Genomic DNA, 23,938 nt, shown 5'->3' on the forward strand with positions numbered 1-23,938 from the left:
GCGTATTCAGCTCGTGCTGATGACGCCACTGGCACTCCACTGCGATCCGCGAGTACAGTCTCCATCGGATTCGGCAGTTCTCTTCCCAGGTTTAGAAAAGAAGGCGCATACCCAGTCGAGCGGTTCACAGTCGATCGCAACGCAAACCCGATCTCTGGAAGGTAGGTATCCCAGTCCTTGTGCCTTTCAGAGAACGCGACAAGCATGTGCTTGATGTTGCGATTAACTCGTTCCGTGGGGTTCGACTGAGCATGGTAGGTGGTTGTTTTCTTGTGCTTAATGCCAAGCGCGGCGCACGTGTCAACAAACACCTTCGCAGTAAAATAAGACGCGTTGTCTGTTATCAACTGCTCAGGGAGACCAAACCTGGTGAAAACCTCCATCAACTTATCCAAGATCACACGAGCCGTCAGCTTTCTAAGAGGGAAAAGTTCTACCCATTTAGTGAAGTGATCCGTGACCACCAGCAAGAATTTGTTTCTGCTAGGAGTTGTGGGGTACGGTCCCATTACGTCACATGCCGCGATTTGCCAGGGAGTCTGGCTGTTGATCGGCTGCATGAGGCCGGGCGGTCGTCCGCCTCGGGGCTTGACGCTTTGGCACACGTGGCATGAACGGGCGTAACGAATCACATCCCGCTTCATGCCTGGCCAGGTAGCGAGGCGACACAACTTAGCATAAGTCTTAGGGCCGCTCACATGCCCAGCAATGCACGAGTCATGAAAGTAGCGAAGCAGTGCTCCTCTCAACTTGCGCGGTATCACGACCTTGAATGACTCACTTGTGTCATCGTCGGATGGGATGTACCTCAGCAGGACGCCGTCAGAATCCAGCAGATACGAATCCAGCGCGCTCACAGCATTACCAGCTGTTGCCGAGCGCTCCGCACCGACTGCCCCCGTGTGCGCGGTGGCCTCGACACCCGGCTCCCGGAGCCCGTCGAACACCTTTCGACAAAACGGATCTTTCTGCTGAGCTTCTAACAGCTCCCTTCTGCTGAAAACAATCCCCGCGCTAACAACAGCCTCTACGTGGTTCACGCTCGTGCCTTGAACTGACGTTTGTTCTACTGTTTCCGTTAGCGCTACTTCGAGTGTCTCGCTCACAGTCCGTTCCGGGTCAGTCTCGTGACGGACTGGAGCACGCGATAGTGCGTCGGCCGCGGCATTGTTCTTGCCCTTGCGGTAGCGTACGGGGAAGTCGTAACGCTGCAGAAGCAATGCCCAACGAGCCAGGCGGCCGCTTGGTTCGTTCAAGCGCCTCAACCACGTGAGCGCCATGTGGTCCGTCTCAATAACAAACGCCACTCCGTCGATGTAATAGTCAAACTTACGGAGAGCGAAAACTATCGCGAGACACTCTTTCTCTGTTACCGAGTAGTTCCTCTCCGCCGGCGTTAACGAACGGCTCGCGAACGCAATCGGTCGGAGGGCACCTCCATGCTCCTGAAGCAAAATTGCTCCTAAGCCCAGGTCGCTTGCGTCTGTTTGAATCACAAACTCCCTGTTCAAATCGGGTAGCTGCAGTTCAGCCGTGTTAGCCAGCAACTTAGTGAGGCGACGCAGTGCGGCCTCCTGCTCTTGACCCCAAGCCCAACGCTCGCCTTTCCTCAAGAGCTTTGTCAAAGGCGCCTGCACTGTCGCGCAGTCTGGAATGAATTGGCGATAGAAGTTCGCCATCCCCAGAAAGCGCCTCAGCTCGCCGATGTCTTTCGGCGACGGATAGCTGACTATCGCTTCAAGCTTACCCTTATTCGGCAAAATGCGACCCTCGTCAAGCGTGAATCCCAACAATGTTATTCGGGTCGCCGCTATCTGAGCTTTGTTCGGGTTCAGAGTGATGCCCGCAGACCTCAGCCTTTCTAGAACGTCTCTTAAGTGGCGCAAGTGCTCATCGAATGTTTTCGAGTAAACCACTATGTCGTCTAGATATGCGAGGGCGTGCTGCCACTTTGCATCTCCCAGAACTTGGTCCATTAGCCTCTGATAAGTAGCGGGAGCCCCCACCAAGCCAAAAGACATTCTCCTGAATTGAAAAAGTCCCCTGTGGCATGTGAAAGCTGACTTCTCTCTGTCCCGCTCGTCCATTTCGACCTGAAAATATCCGCGACTAGCGTCGAGCGTCGTAAAGTACTTCGCCCCGCCTAGGTTGGATACTAACGATGAAATGGATGGAAGAGGGTATGCGTCCTTCTTCGTAACCTCATTCAGCCTGCGGTAGTTTACACAAAGGCGATATGTATCATCCTTCTTTGGAACTAGAACCACCGGGAAACCCCATGGGCTGTTTGACCTTTCGACCACGCCTGTGTCGATGAGTTCGTCCAAGGCGGCGTCAAGTGCTTTCCGCTTAGCCAAGCTAATCGGTCGGGGATTGCATTTCCAAGGTCGTGCGTCACCCGTGTCGATTGTGTGCTTGACCAGCGTAGTGCGGCCCGGGCGGTCAGTGAAAATCGCGTCGTACTCGTACAACAGCGACGACAGCTGCACCTTTTCCCTTTCTGGCATGCTGTGTGCTTCTGCCAAAAGCGGGTGCACTGACCTTCCCTGTACCACGGCACATTGCTCTGGCGGGGTTACTCGCTTACTCCGCGCGCTTTCCTCCTCTCTCACTCGCGCTGCTCCCTGCGATTGGCATGCCGTTGTCAATGCGGGTGCTTTCGAGAAAAGCTTTAGCGCGTCTCCGTCGCGCTCTCGGTAATCTCCTCTTGCAATGTCAATGACAATCCCTGACTTGGCGAGAAAGTCTCGACCCAGGATTAGAGGCATTGACAACCCGGGAAGATGGACAAAGCGTTGTCGCCTCACGCGTCTTTCCCAGCGGATCACAAGTCTAGCCGCACCGCTCGATTGCGCTGTGCCTGAAGCAAGGCGGAAGGTGGTGTTGCTTTGTCTCAAGCGGATATTGTTCTCGCAGAGATGGTGCAACACCTCGTCCCCAAATAAAGAAGCGCTTGCCCCAGTATCCAAAAGTGCTACAAACTTCTTTCGAGCTATTGTTAACTCGATTAACGGTGCGGGCGAGTCTACGGCATCACCTGCGCGACAGACTGTAGGTGCTAGTGATCCGAGCGCATCGGTAGGACTACTGATCGCCGCGCGGTGCCCGACGTGGTTCACCGGCGGCGTCGTCCGTTTCCCGAACCGCGTGTTCGCTCCTGAACCGGCGTGCGGCCGCATTCGCGGGCGATGTGCCCCGGTGCGCCGCACCGGTAGCAAGGACCGCGGAAACCACTCCGTGCCGGGCGCTCGTCGCCACGATCCGGCGGGCCTCGCTCCGCGTTGCGCCGCTCGTCTGGGCTCGTCTCGACCACGTGCTCCTGCCGCGGAACGTCACGTGCAGGCGCAGCACGGGCCGTACGAAGCGCGTAAGCGTAGGGGTCCAAAGCGCGGTCTGACAGTTCCCAACCGCGCGGTACGTGCTCATCAGCGAACGATGCTGACGCGTTACCCCTAAACGCCTCTGAACCGACCGCGCCACCGTTCCACGCGCAGCGAGGCTCGAGTGACTGCGCTGCGGGTGGAGGCGGGCGGTACGCTCGCGCCGCGAGGATGTCCCCTTGTATGCGCTTCGCTTCGGCGGCGAGCTCTTCTAGGTCTGCGAACTTGCATCCCCTAAAGTGCGCCGCAAAAGTCGGGTGCGCTTGCCGTGTAACGCGCTCGACTTTCTCCGCGTTGGTGGCGAGAGGGTTGGCGAGGCGATAAAGTTCGTCCATCGCCCGTACGTACTCCAGCAAGGATTCGTCCGGATGCTGGGTGCGTAGCTCCAACTCCCTCCTCAAACGCCACTCGTAATTCGCCGGAAGGAATTCGTCGCGGAAGCTCTCGCGGAACTCTTCTACCGTGCTGGCGCGATGTCCGGTCAGTCGGAACCATCGAGCCGCTTGCTCTGTCAGCGACACCGGGACCACACGCGCGAGAAGTTCGGCGTCGGGAAGCCCCATTGCTTGCTGATAGTAGAGCAGTCGGTCGAGATACTCATTCGCGCTCCTGCAGTCGTGGTAGCCACTGTAGGTAGGCATGTCTACCTTGACACGTGGTCCCGCACTTTGCGAAGGAGGCTGCGCTGTGTTTTGCAATGCGCTGGCTAAGCTCTGCATAACTGACAGCGCATTCTGCAAGAGTACCTCGCTCGAGGGCACACTATTGCCCGAAGACGCGACCACATCTGCGGCTTGTGCCGAAGCAACATGTGGCGGCATCTCGCTGTTCGCGTCGCGAGGTGACGGGGTGCCCGGCGTGGCGCTCTCCGTCGTAGGCCTAATCTCTCCTAACGCGGTCGCTGCAACACCTTGGTTGTCCCGCGTGACACAACCAAAATTTACGCTGTCGGAAAGCCCAAACAATGCCCCCGCGTTAGCCATAGGATCGACATTCTGCGACGCGACATCAGACAACATGAACAAATCCTGGAATTCAGACATGCCCGTTGTCCTACGTTGACGGAGCGTCGGTAGTCGCTCGCGTCCACAAAACTAGCCGCGTTGCCAAATTCGTTAACGTTGGGCGCCAGATGAGGGGGTCCGCTCTATGTACGGCTGGTGCAGAAGCCTAGCTCCGGTCCCAGCCGCAAATAGTCGTACCGTGTCAACGTCCCCTTCCCGTAGCGCGCGTCATCGCAGCTACGACGGGTTCGGGCGAATAAGGCAACAGGCTAGAACAACAAACAACACTTTATTGCTACGTTAGCAATAACGCGTAAATGTCGCGTAGAGGGATAGTCCGCTCTCGTAGAAAAACAAAGGGTATGGCTTACACCTTCGGTCGATGATCGGCTCGCGGGTCTCGGGGCGGTGAGATGTTCCTTCGTAGGTCAGCAGGGCACGAGAGGCCGTCTCCCTGCCTGGTCGGCAGTTTTTGTTCACCTCCCGTGTCCCTCCCCACCGCGAGGGTTGATTCCCTCGCAGGGCGAGTTCCCTTTCCCGCGAGCCGGGATGCGAGGATTAGCGCGAGGAGTAGCGGGAAAGAAGGGGTTGTCCGGAAATTGAATTAACAGGAGTTAACTGTGTTCTGTAACATTAATAGAAAGATAATTGATATTTAACAAGGCACTTGCATCTGAAGGCAAAGGTTATTGAGCTATCAATCTTGCAGTATGTCTTGCTCTGCTAGAATTACGACGACTAGCAGTTTATTTTTGCTCCTATTATTGGTGGAGGCACACATACCGATCTTGAGACCACAGTACAGTAGAACCCCGCTGTTACGTTCCTCACTGCTGTGTTTTCCCGGCTGTTACGTCGTTTTCCGCCGGTCCCGGCATAGCTCCCATAGGATACAATGTATTGGGAACCCCGCTGTTACGTCGTAACTGTCGGACCGTTCCCGTATGATACGTCGCGAAGTGCGCCCGGAGCCGACCGAGTGACTACCAAAGAGAGCGGCCATGGTGCATTTTCACGCAGCTTGGCCTCGTTTTGACCGTAATATTAGCCGCATGAGAGGCGCAAGCAACAGAATCTTTCAATTGATGCAAACAAAAGCATGGCCTTCGAGATTCAAATTGCAAAGATGGCGTCTATGACGTAACTGCTCGCGAAAGCAAGGCCTTCGAGATTGGCATTTACTACTGACAAAAGCATAGCCTTTGAGATTTGCATTGCACAAACATGGCGTGTATGACGTAATTGCTTGCGAAAGCAAGGCCTTCGATATTGCCATTCACTTCTGCCATCGCGTTGGCGGAGACTCGTCATCATCGTTATTTGTCGGAGAACGGGAGGAGTTCGAGCTGGTTGGAGCTCGCATGGTCGTGCGTGCGGTTCGCGGTCGGACTCGCCGCGCCGGTCGTGATTGCGTGTGCTTAGTTCTTTCATGCCTACAGCTGTTGGTGTTAAAAAAATCACATACGTTGATTACATTTCTGTGGATAAGGCCGTCCTAAGCTCCGCGTTTCTATCCATCGACTAGATCGCGGCTGAGCGCGCCAATTTTCGTGCTGCTCGTAAGAATTGAAATAAAATTCTGTACCACTAAATATTTTGCCGTTTTTCCTGTTTTTCGGCTCTTACGTTTCCCGTCTCTTACGTTTATTTCCTACGGTCCCTTCCAAAACCTATCAGCGGGGTTCTACTGTATTTATTTCTTTCACACAAACAAGACAGGTAGACTTTGCTGAGTTGCATGTCCTGAAGTGTTTTGAGAATGTACATGACATGGAAGACATACGTTTATGACGTAATGGCTCTGCTCTTTGCACAATATCTCCACGAGCTGGTTTTATTAACCATCAGCCAATATGATAACCCAAGCAACGTGTATTCCACTACCTGCTTGCTGCGTTTTTCTAGCTCGGCCAGTGTGGGAGGAAGAGATGATGAAGGACTTCAAGCAGCAGCTTGAGCAGGAGAAACAGAAGTGGCGGAAGGGCTTTGACACCGAAAAACAGGCTGCCCTGGCAGAACTGACGGAGCGGCTTGCCCGGGAGTGTGAGCAGCGCCATTCTCAAAAGGTACGATTGTTGTAACGCTTCATTTTTTAGAGCAATATCTCTACCGCTCCTGCTGCAAAACCAGAAAACAATCTTGCATGTGCTTTTGACCTTGAAGCTCAAACAAGGTCGATTTCCTCCTCTTCCTACTTGCAAGTGTGTTGCCATAGCAATGGACATGCGCAGTGTCAGTTTGTTGTCCTCTCCATCAGTTGGCCAAAGCTGCGAACCGACGGGCGCGCGCAGCTCGGGACCTCAACTCCTGTCACATGACTCTCGTTCCGGCAATACAAAGAAAAATGTGGACAGCGTGGCACTGCTTGCCGCGCAGGGGTGCTGACGCAGGGACACTGCCACGGAATGCTTTCTGTGGTAGTCGCTGCTATCGCTCGACAAGCTTAGTTTAACCATGTTCAGCCATGGCATTATTTTTGCCCCTCTGTTTCATATGCTCCTCAAGTGGAAGCAAGCATGTTTGCGCAGTTTGTAGTGAAGACGACAGAAGCTGACTACAAGCGTCATCATCAGCATTAGGCAGTCGTTTGCTGCACGTGTTTGGACATTGTGTTGTGTTCTCAACTGTCGCATCAGCCATTCCAAACTCCTAGTAAATACTACACTGTTTAACATGTTAATTAACCTTTCTATGGTGTGGTGGACCCATAGGCTTGCTGTTCTGGCCATCTAATGTTTTTAACTAGGATTGTGCGAATATGCGAGCACTTCCAATATTGGAACGAATATTACAGTATTCAAATTCGCTTCGATTTGAATTTAATTTTTTGGAAATTTCAAAGTATTCGAAATGAACTAATAGGTGTATATTAGTCCGCATGTAACTCCCCTGTAAAGGTGGTTTCACTGCGGTGGAGGGGTGCTATGCCGTGGATACACCTTTCCAGGAGAAATCCGCTTTGGCGCGAAGCCTTACTTCAAGGTTAAATGAACATAAACATCGATTCATCATTTTTGAAGTTTAAAAGCTTGTTATACCGGCTTATATGCCCTTAAGTATAGTAAATTTTAAAACGTAACGTATTCTACAGGTTATCACTAGCATTCTACCGAAAGTGAAATCCTGCTACTATTCAAAGTTGCTTCCACTTCCTTTGAACCAAGAAGAATGACATTTGCACATGCCTTGTTTCAATTAAAAAAAAATATTGTGCAGGTTAGTTGGGTCACGACAAATATGCTAATTTTTCTTTTCTAATATGTGATATATAGCCTTAAAATTCGATTCGAAATTATTCGACCAAATCACTATTCGCTTCGAATTCGCTTCGAACCTAAAGTTTACTATTCGCACTAGCCTACCGTATTTTCCGGTGTATAAGACGCACCTTTTTTCCTAGATTTTCGCTGGTGCGTCTTATACAACGGTGCGTCTTATATACGCAAAAAGTCATGTGATTCTGCGAGACTAATTTGTTTATATTTAATTTATGAGTACGATAAACAGAGCTCGAGAGCATTCGTAAAAATATATCTAATTTTGTTGTAACAATGAAGCGGCTGCGATCTTAGATGTCAGCGACTTGCTGTTCAAGCAGCGCGGCGACCACGGAGATTACGGCCGCAATAAAAGCCACCACTGTCGCGTGCCCCATTGTACTGTTTGAATTGTTTGTTCTTAAATGAAAAATTAAACCCACAGAACTGAGGCAATAAATAAAAAAGAGCACCACAACGGTCTATTGTAACGTTGTAGCGCCCACAATATCAGTTACAAAAGCGAAAGTACCACTTCATTATCATCATCATCAGTTTTCGTGTGAGACGTCGCTGCAGTCTAGCAGTAGTCGCAGCTTCCGGCTTCCGGTCGCCATTTACGTTTTGTATGCGTGTGTAGGTGGTATCCGACGATCGTGTGATAACCATGCGGCGCGTTCGTTGTTTATGTGTTCTCGCCAAGTCTGGTAATGCCCTAAAGGTATGGTAGCCACCATAGTACAGGCAGTGCCAAGGATGTGCTTCAAGGTGCTTACAATGCTGCGTAAAAGTTACTCAGAGGCTGACGACGGCAACCCAGCGATGCTGCCAACCGAGGCAGAAGAACTTTTGACAGTGCGCCGGAGGATGTGGCTTCAAATCCAGTAGAATAAATAGTGGTTTTCTGCGCCTTAATAAAACTGCTGCTTACAGACATTCAGTGCCGTACGTGACTACGCATTTCGCAATCAATGTACTCTGCGTGGGTTATTGTGTTTTATCATGTCGACTGAGTTAAAAATAGATGCGTCTTATACAAAGGTGCGTCTTATATATCATTTTTTCTTTCGAAAGTCGTAAAAAGTAGGGGGTGCGTCTTATACAAAGGTGCGACTTATACACCGGAAAATACGGTACTTGTAACAGTTGCTGAGGTGAATGAAAGAGCAAACAAGATGTTTCTGGTAGATTCACATGAATTGGCCGAGAATTTGCATTACATGAATACTATACCTTGCTGTCTGCCTTGCAGGCTTCCACAAAACTGATTTACCATATTCAGATACAGTGTTTCACAGCTTACAAGATTGCTGAGCAGAAAGACATGTTCTTATGGTGTGGCGTGACGCATGTATGCTACTTGTGTGTGGTGACTAAGGCCACTATGTTTCATGATTTTTTAAATACTATATGCAATTGGTACAATACGGCAAGAAAGAAGCAATGCATGCTACAGCCTCGTGATAGATTCATCACTTATCAACATTGAAACTGTGCCGTAACGCCCAGGGTCATCCGATGTCACGTGACTTGTTGCTGCATCAGGAAATCACAAAGCTTTGCAAGGAAGGGCCTCTTGGGAAGTTTTGGTTCCGTCTGTGACATCTGTCATTGAGTCATAACTATTTGTTTCCGAGAGTAACTCTGCTGATCGTTTTATGTTAAGAACTCTGAGACGGGTTAATTGAAACTTAGCCACATGTGGATGGTACTGTATGTCTTTTCTAACCCGTCACTGTGTGCTAATTTCCAGGCTGAAAAAGATGTCCAGGAGCAAAAGGAAGCCTTGGTTCAACAGAGAGAGATTCACCACTGGAAAGAGGTACGCCCGTGCGTCATATGCACAGCTTATGTTCCTACAACTCGCAGTAAAATGCCACAATAGTAACACGCAATATCTTACTTAATGCATTCCATGCTAATACATGTTGAAAAATGAATAAATGTATGTACTTCCACGCCTAGGCAACACTGCTGGTGTTGATAATTGGCCAACTCATTGATGGGCGGTCTTGTTGAAGAATTGATACTCGACACAATGCTGTCTCTTGTAGAAGCGTGCATTAGTTTAGCCATCCATTGCTTGGCAGATCGTAATAAGGCAGGAAAATGTCGGCGAGGCAAATGGCACTTGGGTTTCGCAAGTTAGTTCACCTGAATAATGTTACCGAACAACCACATTTCAAAGTGAGAAAGATGCTATTCTTAAATTACATCTTATTCCTTTCTCTTAGTTGTTATTACTGCATCATGACCTTTTTTCTCAAATGAGTTTTGTACGACAGCAAGTGCCAAACTCGCTCAATTCACCTCAACAGTAAATTGAGTCAGTATTGACAATGCCTCTATTGTGCGAGTTGCGGCCCTGATTAGCCATTGCCTTGTGATCCTGTGATCACGTCACTCGTTATCATTAGCAGCAGGCACCAAGTGTCAACCAGGTAGTCAACAACCTTGCACTAAAACAGATTATTTTTTTAAACTCAGTTTCTGGACTGTGTTCATTTTTTCTATTCGAGACAAAAACATTGCTTTAAAAAAGATTCGACAGCTTACTCATAATTGTAAGTCATGACCATCAGCCTATTTTAAATATCCTTTGCAGGACAAAGGCCTCTACTGATGATCTCCAATTGACCCTGTCTTATGCATGTTGATTCCATTTTCAAATGTAGGGTATCTTATTTTTGTTTACAGTTCTAATTTATGAGGCAGAGACACCTCAAGATGTTTTCGTGATACTATGCATATCTGCTATGGAAAATGACTGGCACAAGTGACTGATTAGCGTAATGGCAAAATTGACACACATATTCCTCTGCACTGATAACGTGACTGCCCAGCCACTCTCGTAATCAGTGTTCCCGGGAACAAGTGTGCCACTTGTCACAGTTTTGCCGCTCTGGTCGTTGGTCACTTGTGCCAGTCTTTTCTTCGCTGCAGCTGTGCAGTAAAGTTTACCATCCATGGAACCTCCTGGTTTTCAAACAGACGGTGTCTAAGCTGCAAACACTGGTTGAAGAAAAAGACTGCGAGCTGCAACAAGCGCTGGCTGCATCGGCAGAGAGGGAGTCACAGCTGAAGCAGAAGCTGGTGAAGTTCCATAAGAAGGTTCAGGAGGTGAAGCGCGAGGGCAAGGAGCAACTGCTTGCTCAGGAGAAGCAGCATGCCGACAAACTGGCGACGCTCACCACGCAGCTGCAGCAGCTCCACATCCATCCGCACGATGGCCTCACGAGTAGCAATCAGGTACTGTCTGCCTGCTCCTTCATTCAGGCCTTGGAAACGATGGTGGCTTGTTGAAGTGCCTAAAGTTGTGAACAAAATGCACAAAGCAAAAAGTAATTGAGGAGAAAAATCTGTTAGTTTGCAACAGCATGCACAGACGGCACGATAGCATCATGGCAGGACAAGGAAGATGTTTAGGTTTCATCACTGCACGGCCAGATCGTGCGTTTGGTGTGTTCCAGTTGTTGACAGTGCTCTTCTGTGGATACTGCGCATAACAGTTGCTATATTGTCTCTCGTATATTGTATCTTTTCCCCAGATTTCATTCGGTAATGTCAAGAAACGTGAAGGACATTTTATTGGCAGTTATGAATAATTATCACCCTAAGTGACCTGCTGAGCTAGTAGCAACGATCCCAGAGCAGAGAACGTCCGCCGATTAAATAGTACCGAATTATTGAGACTCTATGGAAAGTTTTCTTTGCTGTTTTTGCAAGCTGACTCACAACAAAGCGTGTGGTAACAACACTATGCCAGGTTCCGTGACTTCATTGCTCAAGCAAGTGCTGTTTTGCCTACAGAGTATTCTTGTTCAGTGAACAAAGGCATAGTGCATTTGACACGTGACAAAAGAGCGACGTATAAATGCTTTCACATGCAGCACCATCTTTCAACAACAAAAGAAACGTCAAAATTGAATGCTGCGCGAGTGAACCTCTTTTCTCGACATCTGAGGTTGGTTGGGAAGTTCCTGCTAATTATAGTTTGAAAGATGAGGGAAAGACTGAAAACATTGCTCTTTCCTGTGGTGTTACACCTTCGCGTCATTTCCGTTTTCACAGAAAAATAATGTTTCAGTTAGTCCTTTTTTTTCGTCTGTGTGTGTCTAAACTGTACTTTGAATGAATGAAGCATTATATTATACATAGCTGAAATTTCTGCTCAGTATCGGTAATGTCACTTTTCTGTGTTACAGAAGAGCATGGTGGAAATGATGGATAAATGGAGTGCCTGGTTTATAGAGTGCCTGGACAAGGTTTACAGTGAGTTCAAGAATTTTTCACTGTACTTTCTTTCTCTACCCTCCACTTTTTGCTCTCTATAATTTATTTCTTTTTCTGGCTCAATGACAAGGTCTAAGTGGGTTTACCAAAAGTGAAGGTTTTTTTTTCTTCTTTTCATTAGAAGTTTTTTTAAAATATGTTTTCTTGTTTTCTTTTTTTTTTTTCATGTTTAGACAGTTAAACAGGTTTTAATTGACTAGTTCTTGCATTGATGTTAATGGACGTGCAAACACGGACACAAGAGAAAAATGTACACAACACTTCTCTTGCAATGTCTGCCCTTTCATTTCTATTTAGCCACTTGAAGCGGTTGATAGTAGATTAGTAGTAGAAATAGTCACAGTACTATTTAAGACGGCGTGGTGTCATCCAACATCAGGCTGTAGGTTCAGTTTCTGGATTTCCGTGTCATGGTGTTAATGCTAACATAATGGCAAAAATCACTGGGTACGTATGAAATCCCAGGTGGTCAGAACTCATTTGGAGCACTCTCACTATGACGCTTCTCATAGCTGCTGCATTGCTTAAAGGGACACTAAAGGCAAATATTAAGTCGACGTTGATTAGTTGAAATAGCGGTCCAGAAACCTCGTAGTGCTACTTTTATGCTAAGGAAGTGCTTATTTTGAAATAAAATCACGTTTTAGTGGTCCACATCGCGTTAGCGCACTTCATATCACCCGCCTGAAATCGGACTTTCATACGTCACTGCTGCCGTGCCCAATGTTGTCCGCCTTTACTGCGCGGCCGCTGACACTAGTAGCAGCAGAACGAAAGTAGCGGGACCCACAGCAGCGACAACGGCCATCGAAGCCATCAAAGCTTGCCGCAATCGCCGCAATGGATGTGGACGGAGAACTTGACAACGAGACTTTGAGCGTAAGAGTTCATTCCGCGGCACCCAGTGAAAAGACACATCGGTTTCCTTGCTGCAGCACTGGCGTTGTGCACCATTCGGGCATCCGGCGATATCACATGCATGCGGCATTTCGTCGAACTTTCTGTCAGAGCGACTTTCACGAGCGCGCAAAACATACGCGGCAGTACGCGATCCCGAAACTACCACTGAGACACGACCGCGTGAGCGAAGCAGGGCGCCGGGCGAAGCGCAGTCCGGCGAAAAACGGAACCTTTGAACTGGAGTAAAATGGCAACTTGGGCGAGTTGGTATCGGTTCATACTTCAGATATCAGCGCACCAACAAATTGAGCACACTAAAGGGGTCGTTTCCTCCCCTTTAGTGTGCTCGTTTTGTTGGTGCGCTGATATCTGAAGTATGAACCTTTGAACCATGCGCGCCGTTCCCCATGGCAATGCCACAGAGGTTCTTCTTTTTTCCATGAATCAAACGAAAACGAACAAACAGCATTTTATTACGTCTTTTGATGCACGGAAGGTTCGTTTTTTATTGCTGCTGGTTTGATGTTTGATTACTAGTGATTTATTATAGGCAGACTCTCGTGCGCCATCGGGATCACTTCGAAAATGGCCCACTCGTGGCGCTCATCATGTGATACATTTAGCTTAATTTCTCAGTAAGTATGGCACTGCTGTTGATAATATTGCCGTTTTACAAGTTGTCATACATTGAGCTTTCACTCTGACATAAATTGTTATTTGCCTTTAGTGTCCCTTCAACATGGTAAAATCCAAGTCAACAAATAATTCTAGCTAGTGGGAAAATACATACACTGTAACGTCCAACGCCTTGTGTCCTCTGCTTACAGAGGACATCTGCACTTACACAGAGCAAGCGGAAAAAGCGAAGAGTTCCGAGATGCGTCAGCTTCTTCACGGCTACCATCAGTACCTCCTCACGCAACAGCTGCAGAGTGACGAGAACATTCCACCAAGACCAGCGGCCACACCTCCGTTGCAACGGCTGCAACCACAACCACGAACTACGCCTCCAGAGAGACTTTTCACCGGGAAGTCTGAGCACGCGCGCTCGATGTTTCCCTCTCGTCTCGCCTCCAGGAGTGTGAAGGACTCTGCGGCGAAGTCGCACTCCAAGCCGGTGGACTTGGACCTTTCTGGTGTTTCGGACGGAAGTGTGTTTCTGCCACCGCCTTCTCCCATCAAAACGTCATAGTTCAGCGTGAGAGTGCCAGCTCGAATTCCTGCAAATGTGTGAAGTGCGTGCATGTGTGGGAAGCACAGAATCCCGACTTCATTTCTCTCTTTTTCGTGTACATTTAAATCCAAAGGCGTAGGTACCCGAAAATCTGCCTAATTGCAGCTTGCGCAGGTTGCAGATGTGGAATTTTGTGCGATTTCCATACAAGAAATGCTAGAAATATGCAGTTACGACAATGTGTGCAGTTCCATTTCATTCGGAATGATGAGTGCTTACCATGGTGCCAACGGAGGCGATAGTACCCTGTAAACAAGTGCCATGAAATCTGATGTAAGTCGGGAAAGTACAAATGCGTTGGTACTGCCTTTTGAGCAGGTTGTTTGTTGTGTGTGGCTAGCATGTGTAAAAAGTTTGTACAGCCACTGCATAATTTTACCCTTGTCCCATGGTTTCTGTGTTGGTTGCCAAGCACTGTGTATACAGGCAGACTGTATTTTCGTGACTGTTTATGAAAAAAAAGTAAGCCTGAAATGTTTCATTGAAGCTGTTCCTATTTCCCGTTGTATGCTGCACTGTGTGGTAGTTAGGTTCCAGTTGCATTGCACTTGTGGTTGTAAATACACCGACGTTAAAACACCTCCGTCATTTACTGTTTGGCATGGAACATCGAGCACTCCCATTTTATGACTGTATTACCGTATTATGGAAACTGTGTTGCAAATTGTGTGCAAACCTGGTGATGTGCCATTTACTCATTTTGTGTAGTTCACGTCATCCTCATCAGTAACATTCACTCATTCTTACTCCTGTGTCGTATCCTTGCATATATTTTATAAAACATACTCATGGGGGCTCCTAGCACATGCAGGGATGTTGACAAGGCCATATACATGGCCCTGTTTTCACATTGTACTTACAAATTTTCTTATTTTATGGTATCTCGGTGGTGAATTGAACTAGCTATACTTGTGCACTTTATGTGTAAGACATATTCTCACGTTTTCTTATTTATCATGCGTATTTTAAGCTCAGTATTGAATGCATTTACCACTTTGGTGCCAAGGGAAATCCTGTTATTCTAGTGCTTTATGTCTAAACCATATGCTGTACATACCTTCTTCCACTATCTGTACTTTGAATGGTTTCGGTTTTGTTGTTTAATCTGTTGGGAGTTTTAATTTTTACTTTACAACCTTTCCTGTTTTTCTTTAGGCTTTTAATGCAATTTTACCTGTGGGAATGCAGGTGAATAAAACAGCATTATGAAAATGTTTTAATTTTTAAAATGGGACTAGGTCAGTAGACCTGAATGTTTTTTTTTTTCATGCTTTCACAGGATATAATGCATTATTGTGGGATTTCATGCTTGAATACATACACTGTTTTGCTAATTTATAAATCCAGAATACCCGCCACGGTGGTCTAGTGACTATGATCGAATCCCGGCCTCGGCGGCCGCATTTCGATGGAGGCGAAGATGGTTGAGGCCCCGTGTAAAGTTCGAAAATCGAAGATCCCCATTTAGGTACACATTAAAAAACACCAGATGGTCAAAATTTTGCGGAGCCTTCCACAACGGCGGTCCTCATAATCATATCGTGGTTTTGGAACGTAAAATTCCAGCAATTTTTATTATTACTAGAAATCCGGAAAGTTGCAGCATTAAAACAGCTTTTTTTCTCAACATACACTGCTTGGATCATCCTATGTGCCAAATTTCACACGTTTAGGCTGCGGAATGCAGCGCTTTATTAATACTTTTTCTTAATGACGATCTTTTATTACCGCGTTCCGTGGGAATCTTGAAATAGCTTACTTTCGTGTTGACAGCTAAGGAAAACAAAAGTGAATTGACTTCGCGGATTCATTTTCAATTTACCTGCGTGTGTTTGCGGCATCTCGATGCATTTGAATAAACTATTGTTACGAACCTTGCCAAGCGTCATTTCTCTTCCCCGCCCGACTGAAACGGAAGCTCGGATTGCAACAAAATATAGACGCTTTCGTTCGGTAGGCTATCGACGGGAGGCCGGCATCAGCTGGGTGACGGAAACTCACGTGCCACTATTTACATACGGGCACTTTGAAATCAACTTCCGGTCGTGTACATCCGTTCCGTTCGGAGAGTGCGCAGAATCTGGGGGCGTCGAACGCGTAGCCATCTTGGTGTTTTGGGTGTTGTTGTAGGGTATTATATCTGTGATAATCGGCCGGCAGCGAAGCGCTGTGCGTTCGTCCAGAGTGTATTTTATGATTTGAGAAGCCCCTCGTCGTCGCGAGATATTTATTGCAGCTGATTTCAGCCTCATTGTTCACTCGTCGCCAGTGGGGCACAGGAGTCGGCGGCTTAGGATGGCCAATAAAGATGATGAATACGATTATCTTTTCAAAGGTAAGCCAATTTTCTGCTCTGCTTACCGCTGCTAGTTAGCAGCAGCGCGTTACTTGTGTCCTTCTGCCACGCTTTCTAATTGCTACTTTCGTACCTGTCCCTGTTTGCCGGATCTGCCCCCGAGTCCGTTTTCAACTGGGTGAGGCTTCCATAGGCTTAATTTCGCGGCCCAACTTTTATTTCCTCAACTTACCGAGAGCTTTGTTGTGTTGGTTAATTGACCAGTCGTCCCTGACTTCACCTCTCGGCTTTCCCGTTTCGGAGAACTTAATTTAGCTCCGCGGTTTCTCTGTGTTATGAGTGGGGCGGACAGTAGACAGTGACGTTTGTAGTAGGCACTGTTTGACTGTGTCACGGCTTTTTTCGGCTACAGTGGCAACTGCCTCTTAAACAGAAGCACAGTTGCAACGTTCGTTTCGCGTCCCTTACAGCAACGATCGTCATAAACGCTCCGATTCTCCGTGTAGCGGCGATGTGCAACGCCTACTTGTCCATAAGCCTAGTTCAGTCAGCTCGCTTTGACGTTGAGTGGGTGCGTGTCGCGATTCTGCCAGTTTATGTCATCCTGTGCGGAAGATGACTGTACATACGGTAGCTGCGTGTGCGTGGCCGTTGGCAGCTCCCCTTTTTCTTGTGCTGAACTTGATCTACCGCGCCCGTGAAATATTGGCCCAGTGCTGTCGACCGGGAAACCGCATCATTCGCTGTGCTCATTCAAGGACACGACTGGAGGAAAACATCGTTTGTCGGTTTCGCTCCGCGTCCAGACGGTAGTAAGTCGCGATGGCAGGGTTCGTATCGGAAGGAAGATCTGCTGGCGTTGCCGCCCACCGCGCATTGTGAGGTTCATATGCAGTATCCGCGTACTAGGCGCAACCGATGTGAGACGTGTCAGTTCGGCCGTCAGATATGTCTTTTCATACATTGCCTACTCTACTGTCGAGCTTACGATGCGGTTCGAGAGCTGAGGTTTACTCCCACAAAAGTAGTGCCGGAATTCCAGCTGTATCGCTCTTGATAACGCGTCCTACGTCACCTCAACTCCAGCATTCGCTCCTGTCACATTACCGTTTTATCAGCCGGTGTTCGTGGCACAGTACAGGCCGATACTGACCGGCTGACCCGAAAATCGCCCTGTAAAATAGGGAGATACGATTCAGCACATACATCGCTGGTGTGGTATCATAATTTAATCACCTGCGATAACGTAAACTTCATAACTGATGCACGATGGCATTTCAGCATCGTGCCCTTTTGTTGAAATGCTTGGCATTTGAATAAAGTTCACACAATCCTATCAAATTGGAAACCTTTCATTTGAACCTTATATGTAATTCATAGGCGATGTGTCAAATAGCGCACAGAACGCCTCTCTAAAGGATGACGTAGCTGCTTTTGTACTCTAGCAGTACTCGTTGGCAGATTGCGTAACTTCTGCGCCTGTGAAAAGCTCTGAAGAGCAACAGCTGTTGATGTTGCCTGTAAACCTTGTTCGCTCTTGCACAGTGCAGATGACATGCCCAAGTTGACATCTGTCAGTCGGTGCTTGTAGCTCCAATAGCTCCCACATTCTCAGGATCTGTCAACCACTAAAAATGTATTGCTCGTGTAGAAAATTCTATGCAGTCCATAGCAAAAGCCAAGGCTTTCTCACCAAGAAAACAAAGAACATGCCGTTTTGTTCTTCTGAGATGCTGTCCTGAAATCTGAGCGATGACTGAAAAAACGAATGCAACATATGGGGACCACCACCTGCTAACAGCAGCAACACTGGACTTTTATACTTTCACGACAATCCTATCTTATCAAAAAAAAAAAAGCACACTCTTGGAACATCTAAAACTGTGAAATAGCTGTAACTGTTAGTTTGTAAAATTCTGATCAAAGGCCCATGTACAGTTGAGGCATATATTAAAGTTAATGGAGAGGATTGTTTTTCGTGTGCTCTTGCACTAAAGCTGCAGAAAAAGTGGCTGCATTCGAAACTGGATTTTGTCAACGAGTCCTTCAATCATTGACATCATTGCTTTTAACCTAAAGAACCTTGCTCATGTTTTTGTTGCATTTAACTGTTTGCTCCTTATTTCGACTGCTGCCGGTGCTTGGCAGTATCTGCATGGTTGGATGTAGAGCGGTGATGTGATGCTGCGAGTGGTCTCATATTTGTTCTGAAGAGTGCCAACTGCGTACCAACAATCGGAGTATTGGAACAGCGATGTGGCGTAGGATGAAATGAGGCCTTGCTTTTATCAAGATTTGTACTTCACCTTGAAACTCCAGCTCTCGTTGCATGACGTGTAAGCTTGGGTTTGGTATCCTGTGGTAATGACTGTGCGAAAATGCTGTAAAGCTGCCAGTGTAGCTGCTAACAGTTTTCTTTTTTGGGTGAACACTGCAGCAACAGTTGCATATATCGAATGTAATATTTGTGATTGGGCTTGTTACATGCATATTGATATATTAAAATCTTTTGCTAGAACAAGAAAACGGAATTTGCATGCGTAGTGAAACGTTAAGAGACAATGTGACCAGCCATTTTATTGCACACACCGTTGTTTCACACCAATGTGAAGGATGGCATGAGGCAGGGACATTTGCGAAAGTGTCATTTCCGGAAAATATATTCATGTGTCATTTTCCAGAATACCAACGTCGGCATTCACCGTTCCTCGAGCAGTGCAAATCCCTCTCCCTTCTACTTAGGCATTACAAAGAAATTTGCGTTTAAAGTGCCATTCCATGTTGGCTTAAAACATGTTAACAGCAATTCCAGTAATTAAGCTGCAGGAATCCATGCGAAATCATGCTGCTTGATTCATAATGTCTAACTACCATTCCAGCATTAATAGTATTAAGTTGCGTGAACTGCAATGTCTAGACATCATACTCAAGCTGTCTCAACTCTGCTTTCATAAATTGTATTACTGCTTTACTAACTTGCAAGGTTCCTTTCTACTACCTCCCGCCCCGCTGTTCACTTCGCCTATGAGCAAACAGTCGCATTTTGGTAGAACCACAGCATTTGAGAAATCATTTCATTCTTTAGCCAGTGAGGAATGGAGCAGCTTACCCAAATTGATCATTGCAGAGGGTATTGCAGACCCACTGCAGAGAGTCATTGCAGACTTACTAAAATTGAAACAATAACAAGCCATTTTTGTTCAGATCTATCTTAATCCTGTTATATGTCAGACGTTTGTGTACGTTTGTAATTAGTTTTACTTAAGTGTTTCCATAATAAACATGGTACTTTTCGAGCTTTCAGTGCACACATGTTTTCTGTGACATTACTTCCACATAAATTGTCTCATTTTATGCGGATCATGTCTTTTTCTCTTTATTGCTGTTTTACTTCGCTGATGTGAGTGTAGGCACTGTGCATTGACTGTCTAATCCTCCCTTGCAGTGGTCCTGATAGGGGATTCTGGTGTTGGCAAGAGTAACCTTCTTTCAAGGTTCACGAGGAATGAGTTCAACTTGGAGAGCAAGAGCACCATCGGGGTGGAGTTTGCCACGCGCTCGATCCAGGTGGACAACAAGACGGTCAAAGCTCAGATCTGGGACACAGCAGGCCAGGAACGCTACCGTGCCATCACTAGCGCGTGAGCCTTTTGCTTGCACCTAAAACTGCTTCGATTTATATGTTCTTGTGTACCTGTTCTGTTCAGGCTGGTAGCAGTTGCAATCATCTGCTGCTAAAGAGTGAACCACAAGCTTCCTGTCGCCTGTGAGCTGTTATTTTTCTCCTCTCACCGGAGAACTCTTGGTGATTGGGGGAGTTGATACAGTATGCATACTTAACCAACAGAGCAAGGACTTAAATATAGTGTAAGATCTACTTGTTAGGTGAGGACACTTGCGAGATTCGAATGACCAGATAAAGCAACACCGCGTACCCTTCTGTCCAGTAATCGCAGCGATCAGCAAGATGACGCAACCTCAAGGCAAAAATGCATTGTCGTAGCAACCAGCACTTCACAGGAAACGTGAATTTCCTAGTCAATGAATGCGGCTACGGTACGCTAGCTACTAAAGCTGGAAACGCATGCCACGTTTTTTGCGAGTGGAAAAAACGTCCGGAAAATGCGAAAAGAGACGTGTGTACGTGGTCAGTGGTGTAACAGCCGAAAATGTCTGTTGCTATAGCAACAATACATAAAGCATTTTGTCTTCAGTTCCTGCCAGTAGACATCTGTTGCGGTCGGGTGCACCTTGCAACCAAGCAGAGAAGTGTCCCCACCTAAGAAGTATACACTCAAACCTCGTTATAACGAACACGGATATAACGAATTATCGGTTATAACGAAGTAAATGAAGAATAGTCTTGTAATAGCTACAGTGTTACAAATAAACGTTTATAACGAATTTTCGGATATAACGAAGTTATTTTCGTGGCAGATGCGACTTTGTTATAATGAGGTTTGAGTGTATATCTAACACCGTGGACTTAAAAGTACAAAGAAGGGAAAACTCAACACAAGTGCCACCTCACAGCTGGAAGTTTTTTGCAATAACCACGTGTATAGAAGAAAAAAAGAACATTCATGTACAGACTGGCGGAACAGTGTGCCAATATCCTTATGGCGAATAATAAAAACCAGCAATCATTGGGACTACAGACTAAATCATACTTGTCCAATAAAAGTATCAAAGACTCATCTGCTTGTCTCCTATTTTTTTCTCACTTTGTGTCACCATGATGTTGGTAAAGTATGCATATATTTCCTTTTTGCTTCACCCTTCTTTAAGCAGATTTTTATTTCATAATGAGATTTGGTACTCCGGGCCCATTTGTGCCAATCTCTTTGGGGTGAGGTGGTGGTAATTCTGACCTCGAGGGCTGCACTCCATAATGTTCATCGCAGCAGCGGCAGGGGGTAATTTACTCTTTTATGGCAGTGCAGCAGTCATAGGCAAGATAATGTTGGCATAAAGTGAGAAGCAAAGCTGTTTTTGCTGATAAGTCTTGTTGTTTACTTTGCGTGGCTCACATATTGTTGCAGCGGAGCATGCAAGAGCAGTAATTTGAGCAAGCAAGAATGTGCATTGCACTGACATTTTTTTCAAGGCAGCACCCATAAAGCCCATTAGGTGTCGGCAGCATCATATAGCAGAGGTTTTGATGCAGTGTTTTTTTCTTTTAAGTCTTGAAGAAAGAAAAAGTTCACAACAGTTTTTTTTTTTCTTTTTTGCGTGATACATTGAAGTCAAAGGGACTCTGAAGGAAAACATTTAAAGCAAAAATAAGTGCTATTGCTTCATAAAGTTTGAGGCATCACAGACAGGTTTCATAAATGGGAAATGTGTGCAAACATAGTACATGACATGTGCTGCCACATTTGAAAACATCATACCTGCCCTGCAAATATGTCATCATCACAATTATCATCACGCTAGCTTACGTCCACAGCATGACAAAGGTGTCTCCCAATGACCTGTTGTCTGGGGGTGCCAGACAGGCTGAAACAGCTTGCGAAGGTCATGCGCACGCCAGCATATTTCTCAATTGCAGTAGACTCTTCTTAAATGGAACCCCAAAGGACCAGGAAAATGTTCCATTTAACAGCAGTTCCATTTACTGAGAGGTGAATACAGCTGTGGAATACAAGTACGAAACCTATCATATCGGAGGCACTTGCTCTGTTTAAGCAGAAATTCTGTTTATGAGCTTTTCCATTTGCTGCAAGTCTACTGTATTGCAGTAAAACATCACCTATTGTCGTGAATGCGGCATAAATATGCACTTGATGGTAGCATGCAGTAACTGCGAAGTACAGCGTAACCTAACGGGTATGTATCGGGGATGTCTCTGTGTAGCATTAGTAAGTCGTTTCTTGTTCGAATATTTGAATTTGTCCTACTATTGGCCTGTTCAACCGTATGTTCGGCTGTAGCTGAATGTTTGGAAAATTCGAATGGTCATTTTTCGAATCCAATACGCTTTAAAAGAGGAAAATATTTCATCCGTATTAGAAATTTTGAATATTCACACACCCCTACTTATAACATGATAATGAGGGACGGTGCTTAATTGCTTCACAGTGCGGATCTCGGAGGTGCATATCTCTGCTTTTGTCGTGCAGCGCTTGTTGAATGTATTGTCATTGTTACATGGAGGTCTATTACTGCGTGGGCAAGAGGTGCACCGTTGTTGCCAGATGTCACGGCAGCGCTACATGCGAAATGGGTCGTTTGTTTCTTCTGCACTTGCATCACCTATGTGCCTTTTCATACGAGTTTTCTTGTTACCCGATCTACTTTTGGTGCGGTCTTGGAAGTCAGCTATTTCAATGCAGCTGAGTACTCCAGCGCATATGAATGCCTGTTGCATTGCTTCATGGTTGGATGTGTGCTGTGCAGGTACTACAGGGGAGCCGTGGGTGCACTGTTGGTGTACGACATCGCGAAGCATCTGACCTACGAGAATGTGGAGCGCTGGCTCAAGGAGCTGAAGGACCACGCTGACCAGAACATAGTCATCATGCTTGTGGGCAACAAGAACGACCTCAGACACCTTCGGGCTGTACCTACTGACGAAGCGAAGGCCTTTGCTGGTCAGTGCATTGCAGTACTATCGCATCTGGCAGCCTGAGTCGGTCACTAAGCCAGAAATTACTCTGAAGCTGCATAAAGACTCATTAGCGCTTGGATTGATTTCAACAGATTGAAATGTAGGAGATTCATGTAAAACCCATCAGTAGGATCATCTATGGTCCTTATCTTCCTTTCTGCTTAGGACTTAAGCAACGCATACATTAAGATCCAGTTAAAGAGAAATGGGCATGTCGGGTTCTGCAATGTTCGAGCGAGGAATTCATTAGCCACAGTAACAAATCAGATAAGCTGTAGTGAACAGCAACCATAAATGTAACGATGCTCAAAATAGCCAGAAACAGTAGTAGGGTGCGCATTTGGGCTGGTTGGTTCATGATTACGAGTGAAAAAAAGCGCTTGTGTCCTTTCTTGTCCAGTCTTTTTAGCTCTGTTTTTCACTCGTAGCCAGAAACAGAATTGTTTCTGGTTCAGGTATGCAAGGAAAGGTTATGTTTATTTGCTTGCAAACTGACTGTTAATGAGCTGTTAGTGAAAGGCACAGTATTTATTGGAATTTAGTGAGTGGATGAACAGTGATTTACGTGCATCATGTCCATGCTTCCTGCTGTGTGCACATTAGGATATGGGCCTTGCACACGCAAACTCGAGTAAAAAAGCCTGAACAATGACCATGGAAGGTGGTGTGACAGGTTGTCGGTCTCCACAATAACAGAAAACCTGCCGTCTGCCGTTCTCACATTGTGTTTGTGCAAGCATGTGCGTGTGTATTAGTTAAACCTGCCTATAATGAACCTCCATACAATGAATTCCTCAATATTTCAAAGTTTTTTGATTCCCCGTCGTTGCTCCATAGAGGCACATGTATTTGCGACCTCTATGTAATAAAGTGGCAGCGGGAAACACCCTTGATATAACGAATTTTCGTTCCCGACAGACTAGAGATTTCGCCCCGAATGTTGTCATTTTGACACCAGCAGGGG

At 46.6% G+C, this 23,938-nt stretch overlaps 2 protein-coding genes across 2 annotated transcripts in view; both read left to right on the plus strand.

Moving 5' to 3' along the window:
- LOC119393845 (centrosomal protein of 152 kDa) overlaps positions 1 to 15,946 on the plus strand; it is a 42,476-nt gene extending 26,530 nt beyond the window's left edge. Inside the window, exons 17-21 of the mRNA XM_037661025.2 lie at positions 6,290 to 6,450; positions 9,395 to 9,463; positions 10,633 to 10,890; positions 11,847 to 11,913; positions 13,662 to 15,946. Of these exons, the coding sequence (XP_037516953.1) occupies positions 6,290 to 6,450; positions 9,395 to 9,463; positions 10,633 to 10,890; positions 11,847 to 11,913; positions 13,662 to 14,026 (920 nt within the window). The 3' untranslated portion in view covers positions 14,027 to 15,946. The remainder of the gene's footprint in view (positions 1 to 6,289; positions 6,451 to 9,394; positions 9,464 to 10,632; positions 10,891 to 11,846; positions 11,914 to 13,661) is intronic.
- A 172-nt stretch (positions 15,947 to 16,118) lies between these two features.
- The window catches only part of LOC119393851 (ras-related protein Rab-11A), a 33,956-nt gene continuing 26,136 nt past the window's right edge, over positions 16,119 to 23,938 (plus strand). Inside the window, exons 1-3 of the mRNA XM_037661031.2 lie at positions 16,119 to 16,403; positions 19,810 to 20,005; positions 22,764 to 22,957. Of these exons, the coding sequence (XP_037516959.1) occupies positions 16,364 to 16,403; positions 19,810 to 20,005; positions 22,764 to 22,957 (430 nt within the window). The 5' untranslated portion in view covers positions 16,119 to 16,363. The remainder of the gene's footprint in view (positions 16,404 to 19,809; positions 20,006 to 22,763; positions 22,958 to 23,938) is intronic.

The sequence above is a fragment of the Rhipicephalus sanguineus genome, chromosome 5, assembly GCF_013339695.2.
Source record: "Rhipicephalus sanguineus isolate Rsan-2018 chromosome 5, BIME_Rsan_1.4, whole genome shotgun sequence".
Classification (NCBI taxonomy): domain Eukaryota; kingdom Metazoa; phylum Arthropoda; class Arachnida; order Ixodida; family Ixodidae; genus Rhipicephalus; species Rhipicephalus sanguineus.